Source organism: Periplaneta americana, chromosome 5, assembly GCF_040183065.1.
Source record: "Periplaneta americana isolate PAMFEO1 chromosome 5, P.americana_PAMFEO1_priV1, whole genome shotgun sequence".
Classification (NCBI taxonomy): domain Eukaryota; kingdom Metazoa; phylum Arthropoda; class Insecta; order Blattodea; family Blattidae; genus Periplaneta; species Periplaneta americana.
The window spans coordinates 120436435-120460553 of NC_091121.1; the positions used below are offsets into that span (position 1 = coordinate 120436435).

General features: G+C 34.7%; 1 protein-coding gene across 6 annotated transcripts in view; it reads right to left on the bottom strand.

The window, feature by feature from the left end:
• Positions 1 to 24119, bottom strand: part of mtSSB (mitochondrial single stranded DNA-binding protein) — a 96528-nt gene that overhangs the window by 38400 nt on the left and 34009 nt on the right. For all 6 annotated transcript variants that reach the window (XM_069826448.1, XM_069826451.1, XM_069826447.1 and 3 more), the window contains one exon: positions 21096 to 21215. In XM_069826448.1, the coding sequence (XP_069682549.1) occupies positions 21096 to 21215 (120 nt within the window). The remainder of the gene's footprint in view (positions 1 to 21095; positions 21216 to 24119) is intronic.

Here is a 24119-nt window from a genome sequence, read left to right on the forward strand (position 1 = left end):
AGTGAGTTACATATGGATATCGTATGTTTTCTACCTCCGGAATCGATCAATGAAATCAAATTTACTAAAACTTGATTCATACCGTATGTAGAGACTACCAAACATTCCAGGTTTTTTCAAAACTCGATAGATCCTGTCACTTACAAGGGAAGTACCCCAGCTCGAACGGCTAAAACCGAGTGTAAATGCGTTTAAAATATAGAATTGTGCTTGTTATACCACCCATCAAGGTTATTTATCTGTAAAACTCCACAGTCGTATACAATCAATGATTGAAGAATAACAAATCTAATGACCAGAGAAGTGCAAATCGCTGAAGAAACAACACCGTGTAACAGACAGTTGTGACAAAGATATCCACAAAATACATAAATGAGGTATTATGTGCAAATAAGCTACACGACATTTGCTTTAAATAATATACGAGTATAGGGTATTTCAAAAGTCAGTTCAAACATTAAACTGCTATAAATATTATAATATGAGATAGGGAAAAAACGAGAACATCACAGTGTTGGACAAACAACAGGGTTTACAAAACATTGGGAAGATGTTCGCCGTTCTCTTGTTTAACGTACAGCTTTCTTTCTGCGACACCATGTACAACATTTTGCAGGTAATGTCTTGGAATATTGGCAATTTCTTGCGAGATGGCATCCTTCAGTTGCAGTAAGGTTGTTGGATGTATCAGGAAAACTCGTTCTTTAAGGTAACCCCACAACCAAAAGTCGGCCAGATTGAAATCTGGAGATCGCGGAGGTCACATTGTTGGAAAGTGCCTACTATGACTTTGGTCGGAATATTTATAATATTTATAGCAATTTAATATCTGAACTGACTTTTGAAATATCCTATATATTAACATATGCAGTGCGTACCTGTCCGTATATCCCGAACTAGAAGATGCTGTGTTGTGGTACGTTCTTCCCTTATTCATCACAGAGTGCAAATTTGGAGTTCCAATGAAGTGATTAAAACACAACGGAATGGAACAGTATGCACACTTGACAAGGGCAACATGTGAACATGCTACATCATCTTCCGTATATCCGCACTGCAATAGTTCAATATCACAAGCCACAATGATCACACTATCAAATGATGCAACAGGAATATCAGCTTCGTAACTGGATCTTCGCCACGAAATATTAACATGGATCTGTACCTCGGTGCAGAAAGTTGGTTGTAGATGGCAGAGTGAAGGCGGATGATGAAATATCGATCATGTAACGTGACCTGCAGTTTGTCAATTTGTAACCGTACAAAATCAACAATTCTGCAATGCAGTTTGTACCATCTGAAAAAATATATACACCCAGAGGTTGGCAGTATTTGGTTGTCTTTGATGGCAGTATCTGTAACGTAGTATCCTTGTTGGGAAAACATTCTTCTATCAGACTGTAATCATTGTCTCCTGACCACAAATCACAAAGTAATAGACCTTTTTTCACAAACATGTTCACCGAGGACCAAATGGAAAAAACTTTTCATGTGCTCTTTGATCATATTTTCGTTTTTACTCGCTTCAACATGAATGTTCTGTGGACAAATTGCTGCTAGTTTCTTTGCAAACTGTGGACCAAATATGCCTGTGTTTCCTGCAAATGTAAAGCTTGCTCACTAATCTAACATCCATGGACACAGCCACATTTATTATGTAACTGTGTGTGTGGAGCTATAAAAAGACTGCACCACACCAGCTGTTGATTTTTCACCTCTGTGCGATAGTGTTTAAGAAGACGATAGTTCATTAAAAAATTGGTTCTGATCATTATTCCACACGCGTTGCTTAACTATGTTTTTGTCTTTAATGAACATGTTCACATCTACCACAACTTTGTGCCTAATGTAGTGATATGCCTGGACGAAATGTTATATTCTTCTTTGAAGCCGCTGGCGAAATGCAAAGAAGCTTTAAATTGTCCAGAGCAACTATTGTAGCAGCTTCCAGAGTCGACGCTTGAATGTGACAGTAGCGGTCTACTGATCATAGTCTCTGGCTCTGTCAAACTGTGCTCTTACAGTCTCTTTTACAGCCTTCAGATTTGATGTTTTGTTTCCCTTGAAGTGGCCCCGGTCTTGCATTTTGCGCGTCAAATAATCCAAAATTACCTTGCAGTTGGATTTCAAACGAATGCAGCTATAACGGTTCATTAGTTTCCTGTAAGAATTTTAACTGTGATTAAAATAATCATAAATATTGTCCAATGTTAGATCATCAAGACACTGTAGCACACTAGGTCGTGGTATTTTTGAGAGTGAAGGTAAGTATTCACTTTGACTTGCAGTTCCTTTATTTGCTGGAGAGGACGTTCCAGAACTGTTGGAACTCTCATACCCATGTGCTGTTTCTTCTCCGCCATCAGACTCACAATCACTATTCCTATCCAATATGTCGGTATCTACTTCTGACAATTCCCGGTAGTATGTTTGCATTATAATGTCACGTAACGTCCATGCAAACGGCTCATCCTCACTCCAATTACATCCTCATTATCCGGTATGTAAGTTCGACGTACCTTTTCGCGCAGTAGGTAAACAATGTTCACAGGATTAATTGACTTCAGCCTACTCATGTCTGTCGTTAGTACGTGCACTTCACTATTGAAGACCGCAATGGTCTCGCTCGTACTGTCTGTACAGCTACGACGTAGTGAGGCTAGTACTCTTTCAGATGGCGATAGCGGCCGCACACATAGTTTTACAGATGAATGGCATTGATAGCTATTCGAACAGGTATAACATTATATTTTAAACGCGTTTCCAGTCGGTTTTAGCCGTTCGAGCTGGGGTACTTCCCTTGTTAGTGTAATTTCTGTAAAATCTTGATTTCTGCAACTATCGACTTTAGCAAAAACGCTCCTCAATTGTATATGCTGTAAATTGAATAGTAGACTGTAGACCTATAGCTTAACTGATGAATTGTATGTGCTGTAAATTAAATAGTAGTCTGTATAGCACAACTGATGAATTGTTTATGCTTGTAATTTGAAGTAATTTGCATGATATGTATTATCAATTTCTGTATATTTCAACTGATTGAATTGTTTATACTTTTAAATTGAATTAACTTGCTTGCTATGTATTATATTTTATAGCTTAACTGATGAATAATTGTTTAGGTTTGTCAATTTAATAATCTGATTGCTATGTACTTCATATTTTTAGTATAGCCACCAATGCAGCTCAGTCGGTAGACTCGTTGGGCTGCAGATTTGGAGCTGCGCTCGAGGGCAGGTTGGATCCCCCATTTGGTCTGATTAGTTGGTTTCATCCGAAGATTTCCCCCATCGTGGAACGGATGCCGGATGACCTATTGCAATTTTTTCATTTGCTTTAGAATCAGTCTGATTTTTGTTACCACATTGTCATGTTCTGATCTTGTTATTCTTTTAACAGTGTGGTAAGAGGCAGGTATAGATAACCTTACAGTAATTTTGCTACCTTTCAGCTACCTCATTACCTCCCACTCCATAAAGTTGAGGGATCCACTGAAGTACCAGTTGTCAATGTAATTAGACCATTTTTCTTAAAATTTTAAAACACTGTAAAATACTGAGATTTCTTGGTGTTACGTCCAATACTGTAGCAAGAATATCTGATTTTGAATCTGATAATATGACAGCCTTCTCAAATTTATGAAGTTGATACTGGAGATTTTGTAAGCTTGAAAGTGTATCTAAATTTTCACTATCAAAATTAGTCAGTGTTTGAATATAATTCCCTGTAAAAGGGAATATACTGGTATTATACTACAACACCACTACATCTATGGCTTGGTAAACAGAATCCATCAATAAAAAATACTGTATGTAGTCACTCAATGACCAGATCATTTATCGTTTCTAACGATTTTTAAAATGTTTGGAGAAGTATCACATTTCTTAACATCATCTGTTAAAGTTAACATAATATTCATTTTCAAATAACTTGGGATTGTGTTTCATTAGTAAAGTTTCGCTTAATTGAGCAAGTTTGAGTTCTCCAAGTAGAGTTAAAAAGTCTGTTGGGATTTTGGCTCAGTTTATTAATATTTGTGGACTGATTTTTTGTTCTAGACAACCATATTATCTGCAAATGATGAGATTATCATAAGATCTATTTCTTTAGTTAGATCATCGACATTAATATTGGAAAATGTATTCCTGAAAACAACCATGTGGGAAGCCCAGATGAATCTGTCTCTATTTACATATTTGTCATATTTGTGACAATGAATCGATTATCTTGGACACCCTAAGTTTGCAATTTCTTAAGTGATTTATATCTACAGAGCCATATGATCCTTGAAAATAGATGAAAATTGCTAAGGTGTCTTGTTTTATGTTTAAAATATCTTTAATATCTTGACTAAAATTTAAAGTCTGTCCATTTGTTGAATGTAATTCTCTAAGGTCAACTCAATAGTTACTAGATTCCAGGAACCAATTCAATCTATGAAATCATCCCCTCCAATTATTTTGGCTATCATACTAGTAAGTGGTATCTGTCGATAACTCGAAAAGATATTAGTTGAATAATTGCTTTTCAAAATTGATGTTATGATAGATTTTCTCCAGACAGACATTATATTTTAGATGAGCTTACAAGATAAAAGTATTGAGTTTGCTTGTTTGCCAACATGTTTAAGAAAATCAGCATGTGTATTGTCTGGACTTGGAGATGTTTTGGGTCTTATGTTATTAAATTAATAGTAATATTCAGTTCTTGATTAAATGTTGTTATATAAAGTAGATTGTAGATTTAATATTTCTTTCAGTTTTTCCTTAATAGTCTAATGTACACAGATAAAACTAACAACCACACCACCAACTAATCTAATAGAAATTAAAATATAATTAAGTGTAGAAAAAGTAATTAAAATTATAAATACACGTAATAAACCATAACCCCCTAATTTCAACAATACACTATTTTATTCCCTTTTACAGGTTGTAGATAATTATTAATTATAGTTATTACTTGTTAGCGTAATATTTATTGAACTTATTGGCTATTTCACTTCGTTTGAAAGATGTTATTGTGTATAAAAAGCATTTTTGGATGATCGTTTCATGCTGTATGTTGTGTATAAATCTATGATTTCTGGCCATCTGTTCTGTGTAATCCAGCTTTTGTATAGAATTAATAAAAACTCTTTTGGTAGTAATTATTTTATTAATTGAGTACTTAATTTTCACCAGCTCACATTTCTTGAATCATTTGTTTTTTCTTATTTAAATTTAGGACACAAGAGCCAAAAAGAGACGTCACAATTATGTATCATACATATTTTTCAATGACAGACGTGGAGTTGCAGAAATAATAATACAAATGGGTTTTATTATCATAATCCCCTGTGTAAGTGTAACATTACTAAGCAATTTACAAACAAATGAAATCTTTAAAAAGGTGTCTAGAAGTGAAATTACTTATGGCTTTTAAGAAGCAAAATTATTTTTGTAAGTTGATTTATTATTATTTCTGTTTTAGCCTATTTGTATTATCCATTTCCTTACTAATTTCAAAAGATAATCAGAGATTCAAATTCCAACCAAAAGTCAATTGGTTATTAATTTATCTACCTTTAGGAAGTATATGCATGCTGGAATCTTTGAAGGGCAGTGACAATAATTTAATTGGTCTTAGAACAGATTTGATTCTTGAATATTATATGTAACCTATTAATGCTAATAATAATGTAAAGGAATAAAAGAATAGAACATAGCAATTCACTTTTCATGTGATTCATTTCCTCCATTTCTCATATAGTTCGCCTACGAAAATATATTACAAATTATTATTGAAACTATTTAGAATAACCTTCCAACCTAAAGGTAAAGCAGGGGCGTATTTTGTGGACTACCGGGGCTACCGGTGGTAGCCCAAGGAAATTACAAAAGAAAAAGTTTATAATATAACATAATGTAATAATTTTGTATTATTAGTTTTACCATAGTAATTAAAATTAAAGTAATTGTTAGATTTATATGTGCTCTCTGCTCTTGAAAAGAAACAAGTTGTCAAAGCGGCTTCGCTGGAGAAACCGCTTGCTACGTGAGGTAGCCTGTGACTGTTTCGCTCACGCTGTCCTTCGCACAACTGCCCGTCCCCCACGCTCCCTTCTGTTTCCATCGTGCACTGTAGGCCGGGCGAGTTGCCGCTCTCGTGATCGGTTTCTTCACAGGCGCGAAGCAGCAATATGCTTAGTACGCTAGCAATTGAATGTGATTGTGTTCTTGCAGTGCATTATTTTAAATCTGTGATTTGTTTGAGTGTCTAAGAGTTACATTAATTGTGAATTATTAAGTTTTTAATTTCCCAATTAAGTAATATTGTGAAAAATATGGCAGAACAAGTTTCTGGAGAGGTTTGTGTTGAAAATGACTGTGTAATAAATAGAAGGTTTATTAAAAGTGCCTTTTAACCATCGTACATAACAACGAGAAAGTTGAAATTGTGAAAATGGAAAGACCAACTCCTGAGTTAAATTTGTCCATGGACGTAAAAGAAAAACAGCGAGAGTACACACGCCATTTCACTTCAACATCATATGGTAAGTGGAATTGGTTGTGTGGTACTTCTAAACTGTCTAAACTATTTTGCTGGCCATGTTTGTTATTTAGCCGCGAAACTAATGTGTGGTCAAAAGAGGGGTTTTCTAATATGAACTCCCTTCGAGCGGCAGTCCTAGAATACGACAAATCAAAAGCTCATATTTGTAGTAGCATGAACTTTGCAAACTTTGGGAAGACAAGAATTGATTTACAGCTAGATAAGTGAAAAGCTCTACACATCAACCAACACAATGCTCTTGTGAAAAAAAAATCGGGAGATTTTACTGCATCTTATTAACGCAGTCTGCTTTCTAGGAAAACAAGAATTGGCTTTTTGGGGTCATAACGAGAGTGTGGAATCAGACAATATAGGAAATTATATTGAATATTTAAGTTCCTTAAGTGAATTTGACCATTTACTGGCCAATCATCTTGAGAGTTCAACAGTATTGCGTGGTACTTCTCTCGCAATTCAGAATGACTTAATATTTGCTATAAGTGGGGTTATGATAAAGAACATAAAACCTTTTGTGGTCATTGTTGTTGATGAAACAAGTTACTGCTCTAATCAGAGTCAATTGTCCACTGTTTTAAGATACGTCGACAGTACTGCCAATGTTCAAGAACGATTTATAGGATTCACAAATGTCAGTTCGGACAAAACTGCTGCTGCTTTGTTTCAGCATGTGGAAGGTGTTATAGCAGAATACAATGTCGGCAATAAGTTAATTCCACAGACATACGATGGTGCTTCAGTTATGGCGGGAAATATTAATGGCTTAAAAACAAAAGTTCAAGAAAAGTATCCTCAAGCACTATTTGTCCATTGTTACAGCCATGTTCTCAATTTAGTTTTGCAACAAACTACTTCATCCATTCCAGAATGCCGCATTTTTTTCAAAACACTGTCGGGTTTAGCTGCATTTTTCTCGTCATCTCCTAAAAGATCAGAAAACTCAAGGAATTTATGAACAAGAAACTCCCAAAAGTAGCACCAACTAGATTGAATTTTACATCTCGGCTTGTAAATACAGTAAAGGAATACAGAGAAAAACGGACTGCTTTCTTTAAAAATATCATTTGTAATGACTCTGAAGAAAACTGGGATGATGCTGTAAATGTGCAGGCTCAAGGATATTTGAATTTTTTCACACAGTTTCAGAATATATTTCTTCTTGAAGTCTATGCTAGAGTGTTCGCACATACAGATGTGCTCTACAATATTCTTCAGACAAAAAGTCTAGACATAGCATACTACTTGCAAGAGGTATCAAAGTTAAAAAAAAAATACTATATCCGAGTTCAGACGTAGTGGGTTTCCATCCATATGGAGTAATATGGAAAATGAAAATTCTTCAGCCAATACAATGGAACCACCATTAAAGCGAAGAAAAGGAGATGATGAATTGAAATACAGGCAGCTGTACTACAGCATACTAGATCGTATGCACATGGAAATTACTGACAGATTTTCTGATTATGGAAAGCTTCAGTTCACACATCTTCTACATTCTCAAAAATTTTCTGCTTATAGAGAAAACTTCCCGAATGAGGCACTAAACAAATTATTTCAGTCCTATAACAGTCACTTTGATCAAGTACGTTTGAAAAATGAATTAAGTGTAATATATTCAGCAGAAGTCTTTGATTTTTCGAACAAACCTATCCATGAAATATTATCTGCCATATATGAAAACCAGCTGAACCAAGTTATTCCTGAAGTCCTTAAATTGGCAACATTAATTGTGACAATACCAGCTACGTCAGCATCGGTAGAAAGAACATTTTCTGTGTTGAAGAGAATAAAATCTTACTGTAGATCAACTCATACACAAGAACGTTTATCCGGCTTGGCACTAATATCCATTGAAAAGTCATTTCTACAGAAACTTTGCAAGTGACCCAACTGTAATTTCAAGGACGAAGTCATCAACGTATTTTCGCCCCAATCAAGACGTCTGGAATTCACATAAATATGTAAGGAATTTTATTATAGGGATTTTAAAATATATTTTGTGTAATAATAGGGTCAGTGGTAGCCCAAACCCTTTAACCAGTATACGCCACTGAGGTAAAGTACCCTAAAGTACAGTGAGTAAAGAAGTCATTCAGTACATAGGATCGTGATTTTACTACATGTGGTGATATCTGGTAACAGTTGGCAACACTGACAAGACGGAAATATTTGCTGTTTGAGAACTGAACTTATGTGATCCTCACTATACCTAGAGAAGAATAAAGAAGTGTATATAGTATTTGTGGACCTAGAAAAAGCGTTTGACAGAGTGGATTGGAATAAACTGATGAGGATCCTAAAGAAAACTGGAGTGGACTGGGAAGAGAGGAGGCTGTTCAGTAACCTTTATATAAAACGAGTTAAAGTCAAGATCACCTACCCTATTCAACATCTACTTGGAGGATTTAGTGAAGAATTATTTTCAGAACATGGGAGGAGTGATAGTAGGAGGAAGAAGACTAAAGTGTGTAAGATTTGCTGATGATATGGCATTGTTAGCAGAAGAGGAGATGATACTAAGGGATATGCCACAGGAGCTAAATGACAGCTGTGAGCAATATGGAATGAAGATAAATGCCAGCAAAACGAAGATCATGGTCATAGGAAGAAAAGTAAAGAAGGTAAACTTGCGAATTCTAAATGAGGCAGTGGAGCAAGTGGACAGCTTCAAATACTTGGAGTGTACTATAAGCAGTAACATGAGCTGCTCCAAGAAGTCAAAAGGAGAATAGAATGGCAAAGGAAGCTTTTAATAGAAAAAAAGAGCATCTTCTGCAGACCTCTGGGGAAAGAACTAAGGAAGAGACGAGTGATGTGCTTTGTATGGAATGTAGCATGTATGGGACAAAAACATGGACATTATGATGTGAAGACAAGCAAATACGTAGAAGCACTTGAAATGTGGATATGGAGAAGGATGGAGCGTGTGAAATGGACAGACAGAATAAGAAACGAAGTTGTTTTGGAAAGAGTGTATGAAGAAAGAATGATGCTGAAACTGATCAGGAAGAGAAGGAATTGGCTGGGTCACTGGTAGAGAAGAAACTGCCTACTGAAGGATGCACTGGAAGGAATGGTGAATGGGAGAAGAGTTTGTGGCATAAGAAGATAGATTATAGACAACATAACAATATATGGATCATAATGCGAAGACAAAGAGGAAGGCAGAAATAGGAAAAACTGGAGAATGCTGGGTTTGCAGTGAAAGAACTGCCCTTGGGCAGAACACTGTTAGTGAATGAATGAATGAATGAATGAATGAATGAATGAATGAATATTTACATAAAAATCCATTCCCTAACCATTAGTGACAAATACATCATGGCATTGACTACAATATTATTTCATTTTTAATGGTAATAATGTCATCAAACCTGTTTTAATTTTATAATTTTTAATATCCAATACACAGCTGTATTCAGAAAATTACATACCTGAGAATAGACCTGTAAATTATTTTAGTAAGTCTTGAAGTTTTTAGTAACCAATATAGAGACGTTCTCAAAAAATTACACAAATGAAGATCGACATATTGGCATTATAATGTCAGAGCTCTAAATATGTCAGCAATCCTGCAGGTCATGGCCTTCGTGTGATAGTGTTTATTGGAGTGTGTTTTGTCTTATTCTGAAAAGCCATTAGTTCTCAAAACTGAGGACAGATGGCTTTTGGAAAATAGGAAAAACTTTTCATTCAAAACTACTATTTTTCCTGTATCCTTGGATGCCAAGCTTCAAAATGAAGGGTCACTCACTAAAATCCTTTCAGTCTTTTTCCGTAATGTCCGTTATCAATTCAATACAATATGCGGCAAAACAAACGACATTGAAATGTTACTTAATTGCATTGGTATCACGTGCCACACATTGTTCATAACTCTTATGAAGATTATTAATTTATCATTATTTGATTATGTTTCACTTTATAATAATTATCAATGTAAAATGATAAAACTTTAAAACTTCGAAGTGTAAACCGTTAAAATGGGCACTGTAAGTTGCCTTAAATATGCCAAATGAAGACTTGTAGTTTTATATTTTATATGTGGTAGGGATGTCATTGTGTTGTTTATTATGATGTCAAAGAGTGTATATAAATTAAAATTCAAATATGTATTAAGTACGTATTGTTAGTGTGTTCTTGTATGTTTGTATTTTTCAAATGTTCTAGTACATTTAACTTTGAGTGCACGTGTAATACATTATTTCCATGTCTGTTGCTATGTTATTATAATTATGGTTAGTGTTGGATGATGTGTTCAGGGCCCTATTCCACAAACGTATAGTCTAATACATTACAAGTATATTGAGGTGTGACTAATAGTTATTAATAGAATTGTGTTCCACAAAGGTTTCTTGTACATTTATACTTTATTACTCCATACTTATAATGGTACAAGTGATTTTTCATTGTTCTGTTCCACATAAGTATTAGTATTAGTCAGTGTGTTGTAATTTGTACAGATTTCCTTACAACTGAAGGAATGCTAATAACTTCAAATACCAGTAAACTTGATGTGTAATTCAAGGAAATAGTTGACTGAAATATGTAGTCTAATAGTAGTAAAAGTGAGAATATCCGTGCATAGAAAGGAAGAATAAATTTCCATTCTAATTCTGTACTTGAGTACCTATAATGAACGTTTTAGGTTAAGTGCACTTAAAGCAGAAGGGGAACTTTCACTAACGTTAGGCATAGATTAGAACATTCAACAAATCAAAGTAAATCATTATCAGCTAAGCATCAGTTACTAAATACACTTCATTGGTTGGTTAATGGTAGTCAATATCATGGCATAGCAGATATGCATGAAATATCAGTGTTTTAGTGAGTAGATAAATTCAATCTGTGATAGCAGTTATAAATGACATATAATTTTAGTACAGTTCCTTATTGTGTGTATTTTTTTTTTTATTTATTTATTTTTTTTTATATCAGTGTTTTAGTGAGTAGATAAATTCAATCTGTGATAGCAGTTATAAATGACATATAATTTTAGTACAGTTCCTTATTGTGTGTATTTTTTTTTATTTATTTATTTATTTATTATTTTTTTTTTTGCTAAATGTACCGAAAAGAATGTCTTTCCTTCCTCTAGCTCTTTTCTATCTTCGTAGTGTATCCAGCTACTGATGACAACACATGTTCCACTATGTTTCATTATGAATTTCCTCTTCTTACAAATGATGGGTAAAAAGCATGATGCTTGTTGTATATTTCAGCAGCCCCCTAGCTCTTTTAAAACAAATAATTTTGTCTCTTTTAACACCATTTTCACAAATTTTCCTTGTTTGTGAAACAACAAGACACAAGTTAAAGCACATATGGAAAGATCGATATTTGCACCATCTCTCGACTGAAATTGATACTGTTATGCATGAAAAATTACGACAGTTATCTTGAAGTGAAAGATCACGTTTAACCAAAACCACATCAAATTTTTAATGTGGAAATGAACCAATTCCCACCACTTTGCTTGTGTACTTTCTGATGGGAAGCCAGTGGTGCAGTTCACTTACAAGGAGAGGACACGCTCTGTATATCACTGAATGAAATAAGATTGTGTGAGATGAAAGTACAAGAAGTACTGTTTAAAGTCATACCTGTTATGGGTGGCCAATGACCCCTCGTTTTGGAAATATTGGCTATTGTTTATGACATACTTCCATTAGGTGCCTAATAGGGAAGCATCACACTGTGTAAGAGCGTAGCTCATATGGTTGGGTGTTGAGTTGTTATGCAGGCGACCTGGGTTCGAATCTCAACTGATCCTGTATTTTTTTTTCTTTTAATAATGTACTGAATGCTTCATCATGTTTTAAACAATGTACTAATTAACTAACATTGTATTGTAAAGGATAAACAAGGAAATATTGCTCACGTAGGCAGGTTACTGTTGTCTGTTCTGTTTCTATTCCAATTCATTTTGTACATGATTCATTATGATACATGTCATAAAAACACACAAAACATACATATTTCCTGCACCATGCACAGCAAATGAAAGAAGGTTGTCCACAATCACAAACATTTTTCCGCACTTCTGCTGCGAAACAGACATTCTTCACATTCACAAACACTTCTCGTTCATTACTTTTGATCCATACCAGCATATTTCAACAGGGCTTTGAATATAGGAGCTGACAACTGAAAGTGAATTAAGGAGTGAATTTTGAGCGCATCCTCCCTTGAAGCAATTTGTCGTCCAGTTTGTAAAAGGAAAGAGCTATTTTGCAAATATTTGATAAAAGTCTTCACCTGTCTAAAAAAATAAACATCACAGGACTAGCGTAATCCAGTATAGGAAGCGCAAAGAAAGCTTGCCCATTTGACTGATGCGCAGAGAACGATATTCGGTCCTTACAGGCCTGCTATGAATCACAAAATGCTGATTACAGGGCACATTCGAAAGCGTGGTCTTGAGCTGTTTGTATCATGAAATGTATTGTGCAGAGCGGGTAGAAGCCAGCGTATGCATTACATATTCTACGTTTTATCCTTCATATCAGGATTTTTATACAGTTCAAAGTGTGTTTGTAAAATAACAGAGTTCTGTATAACATTCTATGTACTTAACAATGCCCCCCGTTGGCTCTAAATTAGGAAGTGCTAATGAAACGTTACACAGTCAAACTAGGGAATTATTTATAACGTTTATAAATGTATGAAAAACGAAACAGGCTCCGCTCATAACGTAAGGAGTATATAGAGATTGAAATAAATCGACCATAGTACCATGCTAGTTATCGGAACATTTTAATAAAATCACATAGTATTAGATATTAGTATTTTATTACAATGTCAAATATCAATTATTACACGATCACATATTTCTTATAACATCTTTGTAATTTCGTTCAGTGATTTTATATGTAAAAGAATTCGTGCTTCTGTATTTTCAACAATGTTATGTTATTAGTTACTCTGCAACTAGGTTTAGTTCCGTTACATGCACTGTGATAAATCTCACTCGAAACATCAAGCCAGCAGATGACAGAGAACTGTCGACAGTTTGCCAATCGAATCGAAGTGAGGTCGAGTGCACCTGAACGTTTCCGAAAGTTCGCACAGCTTTCCGTGGCAAGCTGTTATTGCATTTACTGTACTCTACATTTCGGTGAAATCACTTTAAGGTTGCATATTACTTCATTTTCTTCATTTGTAAATATTTCATCATCCAAAGAAGGGTTTACCTGCCCTTCCCACGAGTCCAGAATTAGAAGAAATGGCTGCTCTTTCACATGTCTTTATTACTTTCTCCAGGTATTGCTTATGGAGTTGAGATGTCAGCTTTCCTGATTAAGAACGTGTTACACATATATTTCCGAATTTAGAAGTGAGTTCATCTACTTGATGCACTCTTGGGCCAAATTGTCCTTTTGGTTCTAATAATAATAATAATAATAATAATAATAATAATAATAATAATAATAATAATAATAACAACAACAATAATAATAATAATAATAATAATTGGAAGTGGGGTGGTCATGTAGCAAGGCAGCAACAAGGCAGATGGGTGCGAGAAACCACCATGTGGGACCCGTACATAGGAAGGAGAACACAAGGCAGGCCAAGAAGAAGATGTGCAGATACATTCAAGCAGCAGCTGGGAGGGAACTGGTCAACCATCGCCCGCAACAGGAACGAGTGGAGACAGATAGTGAACGAACTCATATAGATCTCAAATTTGCCAAACTCTAGTGTATCTCACATAGTGAATGTGAATGTAAATACTGTTCACGTGAAATAGCTCATCATGTGAACCACACCAACCGAGCTTCCCCTCCTGTAGGAGGCCCTAGCCCTTCATGGGACACAGTGGCTTCATTCATTCATTCATTCATTCATTCATTCATTCATTCAATCATTTCATTCATTCATTCAATAATAATAATAAGGTAATTTCCTAGAAGATGGGCAAAATCCAACATGGCTGACGAAAACTACCAAAAACGTTCTGCCAACTATGAAGTTCAAATGCTACCAAACACCACAAAATCAAAGACAGAAAATCAAACATATATTTATATTTTTAAAGAAGAATAATCCCTTCAAAAAATGGAAATATGTTTAATTCATCACCTTTCAAACAAAATTCAATCCTCATTGACGTCTTCAACAACAACCACTTCACTTCCAATATATGACACAGGCTTCAAGGCAATCTAAACTTAAACCATGCAGGCAGCAAAGGACTAAACCAACACTTTGTCGTACAGTCAACTTCGCATAATTAAACCATGTACTTACACAAAATGAAATTTTCTTCGAACACTTATTACACCTTCACTTATATGGAAAATTCAGTAAATAATTCCTTGAAACCACAGAAACACAGTTTTCTCCTCATCAATCATCACAATTCTTATTCACCAGTGAAAGAACTAAACCAAAATCGACACAACTATAATACTCTGTTTATGTTCACACATCTGTCACGAAGATCATAAAATGACAAACTTTCAAAAGCTTCAGTCATCAGACACAATACAGGCTAACACCACTCACGTCAAACAACCAAGAACAACTGACAAAGTCATTACCTATTCAAAATTACGAAAATTCTAGAACAAATGACAACTATAACTAATCAAATCGAAAGCAAATCACAAAAATCATAAAATGACAAACTTTCAATAGCTTTAGCCATCAGACACAGTACAGGCTAACACAACTCACGTCAAACAACCAAGAACAACTGACAACGTCATTACCCACTCAAAATTACGAAAATTCTAGGTCAAATGACAATTATAACCAATCAAATCGAAAGAAAATCACGATGAGACCTAGTATAAAAACCTAGAACTAACATATAAAAGTCACTAAAATAATCACTACTAACATTCTAAAATAAAAAAGTTGGTAATACTTACTACATACAACCAGGTGCCTGTCTGCTATGAAATTACCAATAATAATAATAATAATAATAATAATAATAATAATAATAATAATAATAATATCAAGTTTTAAAAATGAGAAGGCATTAGGATTTGAATGGGGTTGCCGGATGACAACTCAGCATCCAACCATACGAGCTACGCTGTTACATGGTCTAATGCTTCCCTGTTGGGCACCTAATGGAAGTATGTCACAAACAATAGCCAATATTTCCAAAACGAGGAGTCATTGGCCACCCATACCAGGTATGACTTTAAACAGTACGTCTTGTACTTTCATCTCACACAATCTTATTTAATTCGGTGATATACAGAGCGTGTCCTCTCCTTGTTAGTGGTATTCAATTATTTCGTGTAGTACTGGAGATTCTACATTATAGTATACTACTAGTAGTCTCTTAGTTGGCAAGGTCTGTGTAACTGGACTGTTTTTTTTTTTTTTTTTCAATGGATTCTACACAAAGCCTTCGCAAGAAGTTAGTGTTAATGACGAAAACTTCGATGATGCTTGAGTGGACGGAGAATGAGAACAGTGAGGTGAACAAGATTTCGTTCTTGAGTGTGTTCAACAATAATTGCCTTTGAAAATGTAATGTATATAAAGTAGATAGTGTTTTGAAAATTGCTATTCTTTCTTTAAACATATATTATTTCAGTTTTTATTTAATTTAATCATTAAATGTATATTATTCCGCTAATTCATACACAACTAAACATTTAAACATACTTAGTTTTGGCAGACGTATCTATATACGTACTGACACATTTCCAAGCAGTAGTTGTCTCGACACTGAGCACTTATGATATTATAAATAAAACATTGCAGTATATTACCTGTCTGCTTTTTAAATTAAGCAAAGGGATGTAAAAGAACATCATCCAAGTTATTTCACATCAATTGCTTTATTCTTGTGTCGACAACAATACTAATACAATAGCAGTATCAGAAACCACACGTCTATGTTGACAGCTCACATTACACACATCTCTTGTTGAGGGTTAAATATTGATAAATTAAATATAAAGTATTTAAATTGTCAATATTCCTGACAAAATAATTCAGACAAATATTATTGGAATGATAATAAACCATTCCTTGCATCCTGAAATATGAATTTATTACCAAGGAGGTGGACATAATCTAATTCAAAGTATGATGTCATGGGGCAAACAGCAGTTCCTCTGCCTTACACTTTTATGATGTCACTAATAACTTTTTACTAATACTATACAACTGTTGCACATTGTTTTGTGGAACAGAAAGTTACAACTCCATATACTATACAAGAACTTTTACTAATAACTAATAATGTATTAGACCATACTTTTGTGGAACAGGCCCCTGCTTGTATTGTTTTAATATGTTTGTTGTATCTTGTTAGAAAATATGTACCTGTTTGTCCTATATGGAAATTGGAACAGTTATTGCATTATATTGCATTTGTTTGTTTGTTTCTGTATATTGTTTAGATGTTTCTGTAATGTGTTCTGTTTTGTAGGTTGTATTACATTTTAATTTTTTGAATGGCGACGCAATTTTGTGCATTTTGATATTGTGATATGCTAGTTGAAGTGTCAAAATATTTACAAACTCAAATATAATATAAACAAATTGAATACAAAATGAGAAGAAATTCATTACACTAGCACATTACAAACTCACGTCATTCAGAAAATTAAAATACAAATAAGGCCTACAAAACATCAAACACATTACAGAAATTTCTAAAGTATTGACAGACAGACAGAGAGAAAAAAAAAACCAAGAACCTAACAGGCATATACAAAATCAAATGCAATAAATATTCCAATTTCTGTATAGAAATAACATACAGATCATTTATAACATGATATAACGAACATGACATTAATCAATCAATCTTCTTAATGTATACAGCTGACAACATGAAGTCCACTATAGTCCACTGTAGTCTATTCAGTTGTTGTTTTTCACGAGAAATAAGGGGTATTTTGATCGGTGTTCATTATAGAAGCCTGTTGCTAGTAGCCAGAGTTGGGGTGTGAACATAACATTAAAGCAATACAACAATCATACAATACCATAAATCGAACTATGCACGACACAATACCAACACTAACAATGATTACAAAAATACAGAAATAAGACATTATTACACATAGCACTTAAAAAGTCAACAATAAAATATACAAGAGTTATTCGAAACACAAGAACACTCAAACGGTATTTCTGTACGAGTGTTACCAAAATTCTTAAAATATAATTAAAATACAATAAATAATTAAAATAGTTACTCTATATGAACACCATTTTTTCATCAAGGCTTCTTTAATTATATGTTTCGGGATACTGCTTTTCCATCATCAGTAATTAACCGTGACTGTAATAGAATTACAGTCCGGATATAGTGCACCTCTGCGGACTTGCATATTTCGTTCACTATATCCAAGGTTCACTAAATTCGAAGTGTCTCTTCCTTAACCTTGACAGGACTGAATGAAATTGTGAACAAGAAAATAAAATACTATACAGTAATTAAAATATTTCATTTTTTATGGAATGGATTACACTGTATACTGTTACTCACAGTTGATTTGCTTGAACTATGCTGTCGACCCATATCCGCTTGCAAAAGACCACGTTCAGTGTCACTTATAATATTCGCCATACCTTCCAAAGAAAACACTTTACACTTCGACAATTTTATACAGTACATTCAATGTTCGAACACTAGAAACAGACTGATCAGGTAGAAATGACAAACGCTGTTATGGTGTGACTGCATACTCAGCCTTGGAATTTCCCAGGTCACTTAATGAGTCACTCTGGGTTGATGGAATTTGAAAGCCATCGGAATCTTACCTTCATTTATGCTCTGGACATAATGTCCGTCCCCTTTTAATAAAAGAAGGCACTTCCATTTTCTGTTGTTTCGATACTATCCGTCGTAATGGAAATGTTTCTGAGAACAAAAGGCAACCTTTGACTGTGGAGGATTAGAAATAACAGTAAAGTAGTGTGCCTGAGAACAGAATGGCAACCCTTCGACAGTGGAATGAGACAAAGTTGTCACGTGTTGCCTAGATTTAAAGTATAGCTCATTGTCTAGGTATCACTAATCCTACCTTTGTCCTTTGACTAAAGGAGTAAAAAACTTAGAATGTTGTTCTCAACACATTCTTTCAATTTTATACAAGGTCTAACTTCAAATAAGAATTTGTCAGGATACAACTCTTGTAACTTCAATTTTTAAGGTGCACTATAAGCGAAGCAAGGGTTCACTATAAATGGAAATATTAATGTAGTTTTTAATGTATGCAGATTGGGACCAACGATTTGGGTTCACTATAGCGGAATGTTCACTAAGTCCAGAGTTAACTGTACCGGTACTTAAAATAAAAAAAACTAACTAAATTACTGTGATATGTTAATTAAGTGTTAAAATAGTTTAAAAAAATTAGCATATCATAAATCTGTGGTGTTCAGGTAAAGGGGTATAAGTCATTATTTTGTGCTAGTGGAGTTTTGTTCTCCAGGGGAATACACAAGTTAAATTCTACAAGTGGGTGTGCGTGCAAACAAACAAACAAACAAACAAACAAACAAACAAAAGAATATTGGTATTGATGTGTTTTATCTATGTAGAAAATTATTTCCAATAATGGTTCGATGTTTAATTTTCATTTAACTGAAAACTCATTTTTATGACTTATATCCCTTTACCCAAACACCACAGAATATGCTTAAAGGCTGACTAACTATTTACTATAAAGTATATAGCCCAAGAAAATGGATACCGTACATCAAATTATGCATGACACAACACTAACCATGATTACAATAATATAGAAATAGACATTATTACACATGGCACTCGAAAGTCAATAATTAAATATACAAGAACAATTCGAAATACTAGAACACTCAAATGAAATTTCTGTACGACAGTGTTACCAAAATTCACTATAATTTAGTTCTTTTTTTATTTTAAGTATTTCTATTAGTCACTGTTAATTACTGATAATGGAAAAGCAATAACCACGAAACATGTCTAATTAAAGAAGCCTTGATGAAAAAATTGTGTCCATACAACTGTTTTCAAATTATCAAAAGTAGGCATGACTTATTTATGTACTTGGCTTCTAGTACAATTATATGTACTAACAACAAAAGAAAAATTGAGGGGTAATGTCAATTTGGGACTGAAATAAGGGTTGAAAGTTGCCCTGAAATTGGTAGCCAGAGGATGGGTGTGTAGAGGGCAGATCACTGTGGCCAGGTGGAAGGAGTGGCAACAGTGTCACATCTTGCACTAACAAGTGAGCCATGCACAGATTACACATTTACCTATTAAAACTACACAGTATTATCACATTCACCTCAATATAGTGGCAGGTACTGTAATGCTACAGCCCGAAAAAAATGGTACAGATAGCAACACTTCGCATCACCTTTCTTTCCTTTGCATGCATACTTTCTGCACTGGGATCTCAATGAACTCCTAATCCATTTCAAAGGACCCAACACTTGCTGCGCAACATTCAGTCTTTAATCATCTTGTGTGTTATTATAAAATCCACTATTTCATAGTCTGTCTTCTTGCCTAAGCAATCACACATGCTCAAGTGATATCTTGTGCATGTCATGTTTGCAGCTGAATGACTCGTGAAATGCAATCCTTTCAACTTTATGCTGCATCATCCTTTGAAGAATTGCCCCTGAATCTTAAATACGTTTATATGAATAGCAATGCATTCAATTCAAACATTTTCCCCTGACAATTTGCCCTTGGACCATAAAAACCTTCATAAGAATTATATATCACTCCCTACAAGTTTCCCTATTATAATTAATTCTCGTTGGCAATACTGTTCACTACTTTTGGGGAAGATTTTCAATTGCATGTGGCTCAGGTGGCTAACAATAGGAGACTTTGCAACATTGATGGATACTAGGGCAGGTTCAAATCTCCAAAAAGTAAGAAATTAATAATACATAGTGAATATTGAGGAGAGAGAAGAGGAAGAGAAGAGAAAAGAGAGGAGGAAGAGGAAACCTACTAATCCCATCTTTGAGCTATTTCTTATTACTTCAATCACCTCCACTAGATGTCACTTCCCCACCCAACACCCTCTCTCTTCCACACTATCCTATAGTGTCTTTGGTGAAGGAGTCTTTTCTATTGTCTTCCTTTAGCAGATCTCTCGTACAGAATTACCCAAACAACACATACACAATTTAAATTCAATTTACACACTATTTTCTTTGATATTATAAGAATACAATGACATCTCCATCACTCCCACCCACAGAAGACAGTGTTACTGAAGATACAAGATCATAAGCATCAACACAACAACAACAATTTAAGATATCGATACAGTGCCTTTTTTTTTTAACTACTATAACACTTCGAAGTTTTAAAATTCTATTGTATTTTACATTTATTTATCTCAATTCCATTTCCCTGTAACTTTTATTTTTATGGCTTGAACTCTTATAAAAATATGACTGTTTGTAGGCTAGACATTTTTCTTTATAAAACAAATCATTGTAACCAATGACTCTCATAACATCCATTCCCAATCTGGCCAATATATAAATTTTCATAAACTCAATGCAGATATCATGTAGTAAAATATACCATAAAAATTTACCTGTGTCATATTTGTAATTGGTGTGTGTTGCTAGAGAGAAGATAACAACAGGATGCTCTTCTGTACCTCTTTTTTGAGGTTCTCCACCAACTCTACCCAACAATGTCACTTCATTCAGTGCTGAAAGAATAAAAAAAACTTATAGATTTCTGTACTTTAACATTAACCTAATATAAATCTATTGAGTGAATCCTCGATTCCACTACGCACCACACACAGGAGAAAAAAAGTACTTAAAATCACTGAAAATAACCTCAAAATTGTAGCACATCACTCTAGAGAAACAATGTGATCACTGCAAAAGCTGAAAACTCACCAAGTACTTTCGTTTCTTATACAGAGTGGGTTAAAAGTCGCTTTCCTCAAATATTTTCTTACATTTAATTACATTCAATTTACATTTGACTACACATTCTTTACAGATTTTGTTTAAAATGGAGGCCCTGTTTCTCAACACACAATTCATAATGTTTAGATATGGATTTACAGATGGCAGAATATAACTAAGGATTTTCATCGATTTTCACGAATGACTGTTCGATCATCTGTCGCAATTGATCCAGATTCTGTGGTTTCTGAGCAAAAACATAATTTTTCAGGATGCCCTACTGCGAAAAATCACATGGCATCAAGTTGCATGATCTGGGTGGCAAATCAAATATGGTTTATTTAACGACGCTCACAACTGCAGAGGTTATATCAGTGTCGCCAGTGTGCCAGAATTTTGTCCCGCAGGAGTTCTTTTACATCCCAGTAAATCTACTGACATGAGCCTGTTGCATTTAAACACACTTAAAATGCCATCGACTTCAGCCGGGATTGAACCCGCAACCTCGAGCATAGAAAGCCAGCGCTATACCAACTACGCTACCGTGGGTGACTTGATCTGGGTGGCCATTCTGTTGTGCCATGATGGCCAATCCATTCATGAAACTGTTTGTTCAAGAAGTCCCTCACTCCTACACCAAAATGAGGTGGTGTTCCATTCCATTGCCATATTAGCTGCATTTCAGCAAAATGAGGGCTGTTTTCAAGTTCAGGAATAATCACCTCTTTTAACATCTGAAGATACCGGTCACTGGTAACCGTTCCTTCTAAAAAGAATGGTTCTATGACACCTTTGCTCCAAATGTTACTCCAAACAGTCACACCAACAGTGTTTAATTTCGCTCATGTGGATTTTTACTGGTCCAGTAAAAAACACAACTGTGCCGGTTCACTCTGCTGTTTAGTTTAAATGTGATTTCACCGGTCCATAAAATTATTGTCCAAAAGGCAGGATCGGCTTCATATCAAATAAGAAACCATTCGCAGAATCCTAATCGACGGTCTGCATCATCTTCGTGTAGCACTCGCAAAAGCTTTGGTTGCTATGGTCTCAATTTCAGATCATCGTGTAATAGGCATCATAAAGTGGAACGATTAATTCCCAGTTCAAGAGATCTCCTTCTGGTGGACTTAGATGGACTGCTGACACAACTCTGAGCAAGGAGCTGAACATTTTCTTCTGTTCTAACAGTTTGTGGTCGTCCACTTTGCAGTAGCTTCATAACACTACCAGTTTGCTCAAGTCATTTGTTCAAGTTTCTAATCACTTGGCATGATGGCAGTTGAACATGAGAAAATCTTGTCTCAAAGTCTGCTATCACCAATGCTGTGTCTTTACTGTGCTTCCACCAATTTTGTAGCACAGAAACACGTTATTCTGTAGTTAATTTGCGATTCATAGCAAGAAACTAGAAGTTATTGCACAGAGATGCAACCCAACACAATAAAACAAAACAATAACAAGACATGACATCAGAATAACAGATGACGCACAATCATGGTTGTCAACCCACTATTTATTACACAGCTATTCATTTATTCAAGTTATGACATCTATATATGTGTATAAGTATGAACCCTAAGAACGAATATTGGGGAAAGCGACTTTTGGCCATCTTGTATACCCGACACATCAGTTTTTTCGACATCCTCATAGGAAATAATGATATAACCCAGTGGTACCACCATCATTTTACACTATATAGAAAAAGGAATGTTATAGTCCAGGGCAAACCTACCTAAATATCTATCAAAAAGCCTGAATTAACTTGTCACCGATCCTCGACCTTACGAATACTCACTACCCAGAACATTGTAACCTTGCACTTACAGTTCTTATTTGTGTTGGCAACCCTTCCTACGAAAAAATTGACGAATGCTGTGCGGTAGTCTTCTGAACCAATCAGAACACACTATTTTGTATCTGCTGTTACTACTGCTTAACGAAGCGCTGCTGTGTTGTCAGTTTGCTGCATGTTGTGTTACATGGTTTAATACCACATGTTAATTTGTGTGTTAGTGTTATAAAGTTATGAATAAATTTGTAGCTAATGTGAAATGTCGCAAAATAAAATAATAACTTACATAGTGACATCCTTTGCATAAATAGTCAGATGTCAGAAATGGTGTAAAGAACTCGTTAATTTTATGAGCAGGAGAAGGAATTTGTCCGTGTATACATATATGGGCGTCCCTCTAGTCCTGTAGGTAATGTAATATAGTAGACATAAAAAACTTTAGGCCTTTCTAAGAGGACAATAATAAAGAACGGAGTTACATTACAATTTCCATTTGAATTAACAGTACAGAATAGTAAACCCTGCATAAGTTAAGTCAGCTGTTGCGCAGTGATCATTGTAGCAGCATTGCATCTCTTGCTACCAACAGTACACAAAGCTGTCAGATGCAAGATTACAACAGCCTGGGTATATCTACTCACCCACACACCCACCCACCCATCTACAATGATACCTATTTCTTTCTATTATTATTATTATTATTATTATTATTATTATTATTATTATTATTATTAATTTATTTATTTTGGAATTTTGATTTTTTCTTCTAATTGTGAACATTAAATTTGCGTGTTGCATTATTATGTTTCGAGGAATCAAACATGAAAACAGCACTATTTGCAGATTATATAGTTTCGTGGACTTCTGGATCTCACAGACATAGAGACAAAATTCAAAA